This window comes from Pelmatolapia mariae, linkage group LG6 (assembly GCF_036321145.2).
Source record: "Pelmatolapia mariae isolate MD_Pm_ZW linkage group LG6, Pm_UMD_F_2, whole genome shotgun sequence".
Taxonomy (NCBI): domain Eukaryota; kingdom Metazoa; phylum Chordata; class Actinopteri; order Cichliformes; family Cichlidae; genus Pelmatolapia; species Pelmatolapia mariae.
In genome coordinates, this window is record NC_086232.1 from 34,240,034 (window position 1) to 34,253,686 (window position 13,653).

General features: G+C 38.5%; 2 protein-coding genes across 2 annotated transcripts; both read left to right on the top strand.

The window, feature by feature from the left end:
• The first annotated feature begins 1,746 nt into the window (after positions 1–1,746).
• On the top strand, positions 1,747–2,248 carry LOC134629782 (CMRF35-like molecule 5). The gene is made up of 2 exons (XM_063477297.1): positions 1,747–1,783; positions 1,914–2,248. Exons 1-2 carry the CDS (start codon positions 1,747–1,749, stop codon positions 2,246–2,248), a joined length of 372 nt encoding a protein of 123 aa, XP_063333367.1.
• A 1,333-nt stretch (positions 2,249–3,581) lies between these two features.
• Positions 3,582–9,183, top strand: LOC134628699 (polymeric immunoglobulin receptor-like). Its single transcript, XM_063475447.1, has 7 exons — positions 3,582–3,795; positions 3,879–4,055; positions 4,487–4,807; positions 4,928–5,224; positions 7,625–7,720; positions 7,815–7,879; positions 8,911–9,183. The coding sequence occupies exons 2-7, from the start codon at positions 4,040–4,042 to the stop codon at positions 9,061–9,063; spliced, it is 948 nt and encodes a 315-aa protein (XP_063331517.1). The 5' UTR covers positions 3,582–3,795; positions 3,879–4,039; the 3' UTR covers positions 9,064–9,183.
• Positions 9,184–13,653: the final 4,470 nt, after the last annotated feature.

A 13,653-nucleotide genomic window follows, 5' to 3' on the forward strand; every position in this document is an offset into this window, starting at 1 on the left:
GCATAAGTTGTTAACAGGTATTAAGATTCGTGCATGTTTATTGAAAAACTTTAGTTTTTATGTTTTGATATTCTTAGAAATGCTGTACTTAATGTTATAACCTTTTTTAATCACTAATTACAGTTAAACACACTAAACATATGATTTGATGGATCACATCAAATAATAGGTTATGGACCTCTTAGTGAGAGCAAAAATGACATTTTTGGGTTTTTTTTTCATATAACAAGCTGGCATATATTCTTGCGTGAACATTTTGGACTTTCCAGACGGAAACAAACATGACAAAAATAAAGATGTTCCTCTTTTTCGAAAAATCTTTCCATGAAATTCGGAAATGGCAGTCGTGGTAAGCACATCACAAGGGACACTGAAGACTTTAAAATGTAAAAATAAAAGCACAGTTTTCACGCTACATTCAGATGTGTCAAGTTGCTAAAAGGGAAAGTCACCTAAAATTTATCAATGAACAAATCTGTTGTGGTTTGTGCTCACTGCATAAAAACAGAAAGCTAAATATAATTCCAAATGGATGCAGTATGACAGGCAGACAGTGATATTAATCTATCTGAGAGGGACTGAATAGTCTCTGTATTCATGAAAATGTTGATACATGTGTGTAATATTCAGTCATACACACTGACTTAAGCTATCAGCCAATGCTATCACCCATGCAAATCAAACTCACACCTGTTGCTACACAACAGATGAATAAAATAGTAGAATTTTACTCACCAAAACTTAAGCAGACTTCCTGAGCACCTGTGCTACATAAAAGGCACCAACACCAAAAACACAGTCAAGACATCTGTTTTGGTAAGTGTCACCACACCTGTCACACCCATCAACTCTAAGCCTCAGTGGTATTCAGTGTGTGTGTGTGTGTGTGTGTGTGAGAGGGAGAGAGAGAGAAAATGGATTGATGGATTTTTCAACTTATTTAATGATGGAATAATAGAAAAATAAAAGAATAGTCTGTCAATCTCTACTTATTAATTCTGAAACATATGAAAACTGTTAACAGCCAGTTTTATTTTTTCTTTCCTCAGAGAAAGCTATTGCGACAAAACGGCTTAAGTGGCTTCATTGTATGGGTTTGCTTGACTCAGTAATTGACAATTTGTGTTTAAGGATATGTTAAGAAAGTTTGCAACATTGGTGCGCTGTAAAGTGTCGCACTGAAGTTCATAGTTGCGGTATTTATTTTAGTATTTTCATAACTTTAAACTTAAAACTGATCAATTTTACTACATTAGTATCATCTGATAGGACTAGTTAGCTGCCAAATACAGGGACAGTTGTATTTGTAAAAATGCCTGGCTTATTGACCAAACAGTAACTAAGGAGTTAATTAAATGAGAACAAAAATCAGCAGGTAAGTTTTTAATTACAAAAGAAAAATGCTGCTTTTATATTAATGAATAAGTTATACTAATATGATGTAACACTCAGAGCTTTTAGTCTGTGATTTTAGTTTTCATTATATAAGCAAAGTTTTATAAATACATTTAAATATTTTTATTTAGCACAACACTTTAAATTGAACGGTGTTGTTTATGAGAAGTGTTCACCATAAGGTGGCACATGTCAGCTATTTTACAAATACCTTTACAGGAAGAGCCACCTAATAATGTGTAGTCTCCTCTGTGCTGATAATGCTGATAGACTTCCCCACTGCATGCAAAATATTTCTTAGCATTAAGAGTAGTTCCTGTCAAGTTTCTGTTTTGATGAGCCAAAGCGAAGATGTGGAGACTTCAAAACCTGCTCTTCACCCTCTGCAGTAAGTTGTTTAAAGAGCTAAGAAAAATAACACACCCTTTATTGGGCTTAGGAACTGTATTATCAATGAATGTTGACATGAAAAAACAAACAATGATATAATTTTTTTTAATAATTTCTTTACTTTGCAGTTGCTCTGGGATGTGTGACCGGTGCAGGAGGGGTGATACTTGTGACGGGATATGTGGGGGGGAAGGTAAATGTTTCCTGCACCTATGGTCACGGTTATGAGTCTTATGAGAAGTACCTGTGTAAGGATGTCTGTGGTGACAATGATGTTCTTATTACAACATCGCAACAAAAAAAACCCAAATACTCAGCCTGTGATGACAAAAAGGCACGAACCTTCACAGTGACCATCTCTGATCTTAAATCTGAGGACGCTGGGAAATACTGGTGTGGAGTGACCAGAACGGGACAAGATATCTACACTGAAGTGAAGCTGAAATTAGCACCAGGTAAATAAAGCATTCCAAATTTGTATTCAAGAAAAAAATCACATATAAAAGACATATATACATACATATAAATGTACAGTAAATCAAAACATAACTGGTAAAGGATTACAGTGGTCCCTCGCTATAACGCAGTTCACCTTTCACGGCCTCGCTGTTTCACAGATTTTTTTTGTGCAATTTTGCATGCTTGTTTTTGGGGGGGATTTTTTTTACAGCGCATTGTGTTCTGCGTCCTGGTCGGCTGTAGAATATTGTCAACCAGTCTCCTCCATGCCGTGTCTCCTGCACAGTACAGAATGTGTCCAACTTGTCAAATTTACATAAATCTTCAATCGCTAGCAGTGTGACTCTGAAGTGCTGTACTGTATATTTGTAAGTTTTCTCCCCAACAAATACAACAATGTCGATGAAACGTTTTGCACAGTCAAAGGCACCTACGGTAGCACCCAAAAGGCAGAGGAAGAGGATGCTAACCATCACACAAAAAGTTGGACTTCTGGACATGCTAAAGGAAGGTAGAAGTTACCATATTTTTCAGACCATAAGGCGCATTAAGAGAAACAAAACAATCAGATAAGTCAAACTTAACTCCACTCATTCTTCTTGCTTCCTCTACTTCTGTACCATTGATTCATTAATGTTGAATTCTCTGGCAGCTGCTCTATTCTCATGTTCTGCACCTGAAAACAGGGTTTGATCTTTGTTTTCATTCTATAATACTGGACTTGTTTTTCTATGAAGGTTTGAACTTTGAGAGTGTTTAAACAAGAGAGAAAACTGTGAAAATGTTCATGCCTGTCTGAGAAAAGTGTATAAAATGTGTAGTGAGGGGTTTTACAGTCTTAAAACATCTATAATAATTGTAAAAAATAAAGCTGGCTACTTCGCAGATTTCGCGGGTTATTTTTAGAACGTAACTCCCGTGATAAACGAGGGACCACTGGACTTGTTTTCATAACATGGCTGTGCATGACATATGGCAGCCTGGATCGATCTTTATTAAGATCCCATAAAGGGAATGAACTGCACATATAAATAGGAAACAGTAATAACCACACATAAAACAAATGGATAGGGTGATGGCTGAGTACACAAATGTCTGTGAAGGAAAGTTATTACAATAAACATACAATAAACAATAGGCTCAATTAGGGATGGGTATCAAAACCCGGTTCTTGTTGAGAACCGGTTCCCACTGTTTCAATTCCTTGGAATTGTTTGGCAGTTTTGCAAACGATTCCCTTATCGATTCCAGTCGCCCCGAATGACGTCACCACGTTGCGGAGCGTCATTTACCTGGCAGGAAACATGGCGGCTCTAATGCTCAAAAGTTTGGTTATACTTCGAGAACGGATGACAACAGGGCAACTTGCAATACTTGCAAAGTAGATATTTCATTTAAGGGAGGAAACACTACGAATATGCAAAAGCATTTGCTCACAAAACACGCGATGACCTTAAATGAATGTCGTGTTTTTAATTCCGCTCCGGACTCGTGAATCTCAACCCAGCAGCAGCGGTAACGTTTGCACGTCCTCTCCCGTTAATGCGGCAGGTAAATAATGAACTAACAGTGCATATTATGTTAGCGCGATCTGCCTTATTACAAAACCTGCCATTACTGTGCGCTGCATTTAGGCGACCATGATGAGAGACACAGACAGAGTCTGGCTGGCTCAGATGCTGGCAGTTCTCACTGCAGTCTACCGGTAGCGTCTCCTTTCAGGCCAGGATAGACGAATGTCACCGAGCAGTGACTAAGTTTGTGGTAAAAGGCTTGCACCCATTTGCCACAGCAGATGCCCCCGATTTTCGGTAAGTGAATGTGTTTAATTGTAGGCAGTGATATTACTGGATATTCTTGTGTTATTGCTACAGAAGAATATTTATTTTATTATTTTACATTTACAATTTTTTTTCCTGGGGACCCCATGACACCCCATTGAAGAGCCGTAGGCTGTGGATCTCTTAATATCTCACTGTTGGGTTTGTAAGGCCATGTTACTCCTAAATTTCTATCTTGTTCAAAGAGAAGATGTAATGCAAAGTTCTAAGCTAATCGACCTTAGTGTTCTCCTTTTTTAAAAATAAGAATCGATAAGAGAATCGAATCGTTAAACAGAATCGAAAATGGAATCGGAATCGTGAAAATCTTATCAATACCCATCCCTAGGCTCAATATGAAATATTATACCTCTCCTCTGTGGTTATAACACATTTTCTACTGCAATTTATGTTTTTGACAGACAGCTGCTGTAACACTGTGACCAAAATCCAAAGTTATGAGGGATATTCAGAGGACATCTTCTGTTCATATGAGCCTCGGTACCAGAACTACCTCAAGTACATCTGCAGAGGAAACCGGTCCTCCACATGTCTGCAACAGGCACTAATCACCTCTGACAACAAACAAAATGGTAGAATCAAATTTAATGATGATATTGGGTCAGGAAAATTCACAATGACCATCACCAGTTTGGCCCAAAGTGATTCAGGAACATACCTTTGCGGTGTCCAAAAAAACTTTGTCCTGGATGTTTTTTCTGCTGTTGAACTGAACGTCAAAGGTGAGAGGTCATAGTCATATCTCTTCTGTCCTTGTTTTGGGTTTTTTTTTTATAAAGGACTCTTTTATATGGTTTGATATTTGATCATCCTGGAATAATTTTTGTTTTCCTATCTGACAGAGTGGTGCTGTGTCAAGTCAAACACAGAGAGTGGAACTGCAGGATATCCACTAACATTTCAGTGCCCTTATCCTTCACAACATCATGATAATAGCAAGTTTCTCTGCAAAGGAGACCACCGCAACAATTGTACAAATGTGACGAGTCAAAGCAGGTTCACAGTGCAAGATGATGGTTTTTCCCACTTTTTCTTGGTGATGATCGCAGAGCTGGAAACAGCTGATGCTGGGACATACTGGTGTGGGTCAGACTCACAGTGGAGAGTTGAAAACTACACTAAGGTTGAGCTGTCAGTGGGTAAGGTGAACAACCATTTACATGACAGCAAAATTAATATAGCTGAAAGTTCCATCTTTGATTGGACCCTGCTAAACATGGGACTGTGGTTTATGGTTTAGTTGTCTGACATGATCAAATAGTTGCAAAGCTAGCAGCACTGTGCGTCACACAATTTGCAAGCGATCTGCCAAAATTAGGACTACTGAGAACACCGCTTACTTATACTTAGACATATCACTTCCCAAATCTTTTGCTGGCCTTAGTGTGTGTGTGTGCGTGTGTTAAATTTTCTCTTTTTTCAGACGATTCTCTATTTCCCCTAAAGATGATTATGCCTCTCCAAAAACCATGACATTGGTCACTTAAATCACACCTTTGCACTTACACATTTTGATGCTCAGATTTAACTTCAGCTGGTTGTCTTACCTATACTCACATGTCTAAAAGCACTGAGTTGCTGTTATGTGACTACAACAAAAATTTAATTATTTTTAGGGGATGTGTGTAGTTTCATGGTTACAATGTAGATAATTCCCCTGGGATTAAACATAAACCAAGTCAATCCGGTCTTTAAATGGTGACGTAATGAACCCTGCTTCCAGGTCCAAACTACTCTGCATTTATTAAGGCTGTTTTTTAAAACTTGTTTTAATACTTTGTGTCTTGTTCTAGTTAATCTGAACAAGCCCCTAAAAAAAGGTAGTGATCACTGTCGGCCTCTCTCATTTTTTATTACTACTATTCATTTTAGAGCTTTTAGCTTTAAAATTTAAAAGCTCTAAAGCTCTCCCTGAAAAGCCTTTAGTTAATCCAAAATGCTGCAGCAAGAGTACTGACAGGGACTAGAAAGAGAGAGCATATTTCTCCTATATTGGCTTCCCTTCATTGTCTCCCTGTTAAATCCAGAACTGAATTCAAAATCCTGCCCGTCACATACAAGGTCTTAAATAATCAGGCCCCATCTTATCGTAATGACCTTGTAGTACCATATCACCCTATTAGAGCACTTCACTCTTGCACTGCAGGCTTACTTGTTGTTCCTAGAGTATTTAAAAGTAGAATGGGAGGCAGAGCCTTCAGTTTTCAGGCACCTCTTCTGTGGAACCAGCTTCCAGTTTGGATTCGGGAGACAGACACTATTTCTACTTTTAAGATTAGGCTTAAAACTTTTCTTTTTTGCTAAAGCATATAGTTAGGGCTTGATCAGGTGACCCTGAATCCTCCCTTAATTATGCTACAATAGACGTAGGCTGCTGGGGGACTCCCATGATGCATTGAGTTTTTCCTTTTCAGTCACCTTTCTCACTCACTATGTGTTAATAGACCTCTCTGCTGAATCACACTTGTTATTAATCTCTGTCTCTCTTCCGCAGCATGTCTTTATCCTGTCTTCCTTCTCTCACCCCAACCGGCTGCAGCAGATGGCCGCCCCTCCCTGAGCCTGGTTCTGCCAGAGGTTTCTTCCTGTTAAAAGGGAGTTTTTCCTTCCCACTGTCGCCAAAGTACTCATAGGGGGTCATATGATTGTTGGGTTTTTTTCTTTGTATCTATTATTGTAGGGTGTACCTTACAATATAAAGCGCCTTGAGGCGACTGTTGTTGTGATTTGGCGCTATATAAATAAAATTGAATAAAATTGAATTGAATTAAGCTCTTATACCTTACCTTACGATGTAACTACGGCCCAGCCCATCCAGTAATCCAGCAGTATATTAATGACTAACCTCATATTGTGGATGGATTATCTCAGTTGTTCTCCTGACTGAAGTTTGGTCCGTTTACAGCATCCTGCCATGTGATAGCGTTAATCCTCCAGCTTCACTGTGCTACTGTGTTTATATTATGCTAACCATAGCTGTGTAGCTAGCCACCACGTAGCACATCATTATATACCAGCTAGCCTAGCTTCAGTAACCCTAAAAACGTCACTACGGTTTAGTTTTTTTGTCTTCATTTATAATGGAAGTGATAGCAGAGCTGTACGTTTTAAATCCCTCGGTCAGAGCATTATATATTATGCTTGGGTGGAAACTAGCGAGCTAAATCCCTACTAACTTCGAACTCCATATAACCTTATAAATTGTGTTTTTATGAATGCCTGGATGTTAAACTGAATTGTTACACCTAGTAGAGCAGCCACACTGATCATTTTATTAAGGATGGAAGAATTTAGACAGTCATTAACTCTCAGTGATGTCCCAGCGTTCCTTAAACCTTGGGACCTGAAGCAGAGTTTGGACCTGGAAACCACTAATAGAATCAGACTTAAAGACCGGATATGCTCTTAAGTGTCAAAACAGCTGTGGAAGTGTGCACCTGTGATCAACAGTTATGTGAAAATACATATTACTTAAAAAAAAACACAATTCCTTTTAAAAAAGGAACTTTCTATTCTGTTCTGCTGTTTCTGTTTTTCAGAAGCGGTGCACTACGCAGTTTACGCTGTTGTCCCTGTGGTTTTACTAATATGTGTCCTAGTTATTATTTATAAGTACAAATGTTACAACGTGAGAGGTATGCTATAGTTTATATTTACATACATATTCAGACAAAATACTCAAATGTGCACGCAAAAAGAGCTTAAAAAATTCTTGCACTGAGTTTTCAGAAACTGAAGCTGTCATGAACAGAAATACACCCAAAGCAGAAGATGTGATAGCAGAAGAAGGCGGAGTAAGTCCAAAGCATGAATATATATACACACACATACACATATGTGTTTTATAGAGTGGCACAACTTAAATTTTTTTAATGTATTATTTTATATTCTTGTCACAGTGAACACAGAAGCAAGCTGATGTTTGAATAGCTAAAACTGAAATTGGAAATTGTGTTCATTTCTTTGAAAATATGTCTGAAATCTTTAAGCAGTCTGAACTTTAGAACAAGATTATTGGTATTAAACTGAGACATCGACCAGCTAACTGGTTATTAGTCTAATTTGGTTTGGACTAATAAACTTGTTATCTCAGGGACGCCTGAGGAGAGCTTGTACAGAAGGAGTCTTTTAACCTCCTAGGACCTGGCGTCCACATATGTGGACATCACATTTTGGGTTATTTAGACCAAAATACTCAATTTTGCTCTACAAGGGCCTGATATCCACTTACGAGGACATTATACTGCTACTGTTCTATCAAAATTCTAACAAATATCCTCATTTGTGGCTCTCATTTTTCTTAGAAACAAAAATCAGGTAAAAAAGGAAAATCTGATAATTCTTTGTTTTTACATTCATCGGGCCCCAATATGCCAAAAAATATCAAAGAGAAATTAAAAATGCATGCTCTGGAAGAGTTCAGGTCTTAGGAGGTTAAACTGAAAATGACTTAGTGATCAAAATAAATGTTATAGAGTGGTGTCGACTACTGTGATGTTTAAAACAGAAAAGTGAAAATTTAACAGAAAAGCTCACTCAGCCTGTTTTATGCTTCTTTAGCATAATGTGGCAATAACTGCAAATTAATGGATTTTATAGTCGTGCTATGATGTGTGGGAGTCATCCAGTTTTACAGTTTGTAGCTTCTGTGGTTCAGTCAATATTTGTCTTAGGTAAAACGTCTGCATTTAAAATATTTTTATTATAATTGTTGTAATAAAAGTAGACATTATTATATGAGCCTGTGTATAACCATATACAGCAACCAGATTCTCTGCAGCTTGTGTGGTTCCTTAGTCTCTGATTATTTTTGTTGATACTTTAGATTTATGGAAATCAAGAATTTGTGGTGACCTTCAAACAGCAAAGCGCCTTGAACCACTTTGATGATCCAGTGGGAGATGAACCAGATTACAAAAACTTCACAACTGAAGAACTCTACTGCAATGAAAATTACCATAAAGCTAACAAAAGATAAATATTTACATGTACTTAAACTGTGGGTCTTAAGTGAATACAGATTATCCTGTTTGATTCATCTTTAACATGAGATTCACAGCAATGTACCGCTGTTGCTCAACATTTTCACTGTCTTGTGAAGCAGACTTCTTTATTATTGTTTACACAAAAAATACTCTGTGCATATTTATTGATAAAAAAATAGAATTACATGAATAGGGTTTGGGTTTTTTTTGTTATTTTCTTATATATTTTTTTCATTTGTGTTTAGTATTAAGACACACACCATCATAAAAACAAATCTTCAAGGCAACACCCTTTAAAAAATTACAATGCTTTATTCTCAGAGTATAGTCATATGTCACCTGTTTTGGCATATTCAACTCTTCATCAGGCAGTTAAAGAGAAATGATAATTATTTTCTACATTTATCTGACACATACTTACTGGATGCTTTTCTAAATATGATTCTACAGATAAAAGCAAACAGGCTAGGTCTCAAGCTCACTTCCATGTGTTAAATGTTCAATCTTAAAAAGCCACAAGCAATATAATTGTTAAGAGATTTTACTATTTTATTATACCTTTTTATAAAGCTTATGTTTTACTTCATTTAACACGGAAACTTTGTGGAAATAACTGCTCCTGTATAACTGTTTGTGAAACCAGTGTCAACCATTTACAGAGAAAAACAGGAAACGCCTAAGGAATTTGAAACTGGAAGATCATGCCATAGTCACGAGGATGAAAACGTATAGTAGAATTAATCTAAAGGGGAAGCACGCCGTTGCCCTTATGAGAGTTATGAAAGGGTGTATTGTGTGAACAAGTGTATAAATAAAGAAGGCGGACTACAGTTGGGTGTGAGTCTCATTCAGAGCTCTCACCCATGTACATGTCTTAACAAGCTTGCTGTCTCTTTCTTTACTTACTGAAACGAAAAACTCATGACAATAATACATTACATACAGTTGCAGGAAACGCTTTTGGTAGAAGAAATCATTTTAATGCTTATACTGGAAGTGTATTCTGTGTATTCTGTGCTTTTACTTCAGTAGTACATTCAATTCAAAGCTTTACTGTCTAATGTGTATATATATATATGGAATCAGAGTTATTGAAATAACAGATTCTTTCTGTAATTGAAAACCCTCATCTATGGGTTAACCCTCTCAGGCTCAAATTAAGTTTTAGTTACAGGAAAAATCTGATATTTGGGGAAAATTATCAAAAAAAACCAACTCATAAAATATGTATGTGGGGTAATCAGGTTGTTAGTTTTTAACTGTTGCAAATCGGCAACGCCTGCCTTGAGAGGGTTAACAAACTCAGAATTTGCACTAAATTGTCTTTCTAAAACAGCTCTCTGGTCAGCGATTCAAACCAGACTACCCGTTTCTAATTTCCAGTAAACTGAAAGTTAGTTTACTGAAAGTAAGAGTTGAAAAAAGGAAAACACTCCTTTCAGTGTCACTCATTATCTCACACCGAGCCCTCTGCTGGAGCTGTTTCAGTGTAACACTGAATTATGCTGGAGTTTTTCAAATAAATATGTTGGACAAACGATCAGAATGCATCCACTACTAATGGGTATTAATACATCTATAAATGCAGGGTTGTAAATCTTTAGTTCATATGTTACTTGATTTTTTATTTTTATGTCATCAAATATTTGACTTTAACAAGCTTTTCCTAATAACTAATGATCTGACAGGATTGTGTGTGTGTGTGTGTGTGTGTGTGTGTGTGTGTGTGTGTGTGTGTGTGTGTGTGTGTGTGTGTGTGTGTGTGCGTGTGTGTGCTTTCCCCTTGGTCTTTCTTAGTTTGCATATCTGCATTCTTATTTGTCCAGCATTTTTTTTGCATATTTGTTTTTCCCTTCTGTTCTGCTCGTTCCAGATTTTTGTTTTTCTTGCACTTTAGTTGAACATTTTCTTGATCTGCACAGAGAGAACAATGTTTTAAAAATGCATTCTTATGATTCTGTAGGGAGTGTCTTCAGGATAAGGTCATCTGATTGTTGGAGTTTTCTCTTTATTATAGTATTTATTGAAAATTTAAATGTAATTAAGAAATTATCAAACAAAAAGGGATCTCAAGTTTCTGTACTACATGTCAGAAGAAAAAAATTCAAAGTGTCATTAAAGGATTAAAGTGGTGGATATGTTGTAACAGTGGTAGTAATAAATTAAAAGCAATGTTAAGTCTGTTTTTTTCAGCATCTACATCAATGTTCAAATAATCCACTACGATAATTTTATCTCAACTAAACGCTAAAGCACATAAAAAGTCTGCAGATATAAATTCTCTCTGTCATGGCTCTCACCATGGCTTTCTTTTTTTCTTTCTTTTGGTTCTTTAGCCGTCAGAATTGTCTGAAGACCAACAAGGATACCCAATGGAATTACTTTGCCAAATGGATCATCATGGCCTTGCCGTATTGGTCCATTTGATCAACCTTTGTTGTTATTATTTATTTTATTTTATTTTCAGTTGTTACAGACGGGACAGACATGACTGGTGGATAGGAAAGGGAGAAAGAAAGATGAAGGAAAAGAAAAACAGAAGGGAAAAGGGACAGTGAGAAAGGGCACTTAAAAGAGAAAGAAGAAAAAAAAATCTCCTGGATCACCTGTTGAGAGAAAAAGAAGAGAAAACAAGCAAAAAAAACAAAGCAACATACTAAACACAACACCATCGCATTAATCTAGCTAAGTGTAAACAGCAGTAAATACTAAATATTGAATGTTGTTGTGCACCACGCAGGATAGACAGCGCACAATGTGCTTTGAAGTAGCAGCCAAGAAAGGTGTAGTTTATGTCTACGAACAGTGAACACCCGTGTGCACACCTGTGTGGATCAGCGCGCTTGTATACAAAAGGTTTCCCCATGTAATGGTCTGCTAGAGGGTGTAGAGGGCCATAGCCCCGTCCCCCAGGGCATGAAGCAGGCATGGAGGAGATCCAGGCTCCAGACATCCAGAGGCCCCAGAGTGCCCCAGAGTGCAAGGAGGACCACTGGAGGGGCATCTGTGCCACCCTCCTGGGAAGAGCTGAGGAGAGCCCCAGACGAGGGGTCACCCAGTAGCCACAGAGCAGAAGCCAGAGGGGGCTGCACTGGCGTGCCCGCCGGCTCTGCCGGCAGCCAGCTGTGCCAGAGTGAACCGAGCCGCAGGCCCAGAGGCCAGAGGCCCGAGGGTCCCCTACGCCCCGGAAGAGGCCTGACCAAGCAACAGGCGCCAGGCTCCGCCAAGTAGCCACCGGGAGTGAGCTGGTACATACCTGAGCGCCCAGCCCCGGACACCAAGAACCACCAACGCACCGACCCCTGAGGGCATCAGTCACGTGCAGGGAGTGTGGTGAGGGGAGATAGGCCTCCACACTTTGGAGGGCCTGGGAGTTCCCAGAGAGGTGGAGTCTAAGACCCGACCTGACATATAGACACAGACAAACAGGCACACACAGACACAAACATGCATTCCCACCCTCATGCACACATAAACAAATACTCAGCACTCACCCAACCTAAGGATAGACATAAATGGACATGTACACCCAATCACACGCCCCAAACATACTCTATACCCCGTGCCCAGGTACCCTCGCCCCCAGAGGGGGAAACGGCACCTAGACCCAGGACATGTTACCCTTTCCCCCGGGGTGGAGGCAAGCAGACCGCCCCAGGCTCCAGAGCAGCAGGGAGGCCCTGCATCCCAGATCCCAACCGGACGGCCAACACCTCCTCCCAGCCCCCCGGCCTCGATGGCCAGCAGAGAACGGGGGTGTGTGAAGACCCCATACCTCCCTCCTCTCGCTCATGTGTAGTGTTGCTGCGTGTTGTTCTAAAGTGCATTTAAAACACGGGAGGGCATGGTGCTGCTGCCAGAGAACAGCAGGTGTTAGCACGGCCCCTCCCGAGAACCCTCAATGTCTACATGGATTTAAGATTGAGAGGTGGGCACCAGCACCAGAGGTGGGGTTGAATACACAGACCGTCCTCTGGACGCTGTCACCATGGTTTTCTAATACCTTAAAAATTTCTTTCTAATCCTTTCCAGATTTATGGATGTCAGTTACTGTGTTTCTAACTGTTTCATTAGAATGAAAATTAAAATTCCATTAAAGTCAACAGAATTAAATGGACTTCACATCTGTGGTTATCTATAAATTTACTCTCATTTTTATTACTTACTGTTCATAAAAATATCTGCTCTGCTTTCAAAACATTGTGAAAAAACTAAATTATATTTTTAAATATTCCACAAAAATGTAGCAGCAGATTTTATTTTTTATTTACTTTTATATTAATGAATGAGTAATAATAATAACATATAAAACTCCCATGGGTCATGTTTCTGCACTGAAAGATTGAACTTACAATTCTTTAAGTACAGTTTCCTAAATATACTTAAATACTTTTACTCACCCTTTTACTGCAAAACTTTTAATTATATGCTGTGCTATTTATGCAAAGCTTCTAAAAACGTCTTTCACCGCTAGATGGCATGTCTCAGCTATTTTATAAATATATAAAAAACAATGTTTTTATTGGAAGGGCCATCTAAGAATGGGCATCCCCTCTGTGGTTATAGTTAAGCTATGACTTGGG

Excerpts from the sequence above, each read along its gene's own strand:
- LOC134629782 (XM_063477297.1), top strand. The coding sequence starts at position 1,747 with ATGTGGAGACTTCAAAACCTGCTCTTCACCCTCTGCA. Across the intron at positions 1,784-1,913 it reads CCTGCTCTTCACCCTCTGCA|TTGCTCTGGGATGTGTGACC; the intron begins GTAAGTTGTTTA and ends TTTACTTTGCAG.
- LOC134628699 (XM_063475447.1), top strand. Across the intron at positions 7,721-7,814 it reads CAAATGTTACAACGTGAGAG|AAACTGAAGCTGTCATGAAC; the intron begins GTATGCTATAGT and ends CTGAGTTTTCAG. Across the intron at positions 7,880-8,910 it reads TGATAGCAGAAGAAGGCGGA|ATTTATGGAAATCAAGAATT; the intron begins GTAAGTCCAAAG and ends TTGATACTTTAG.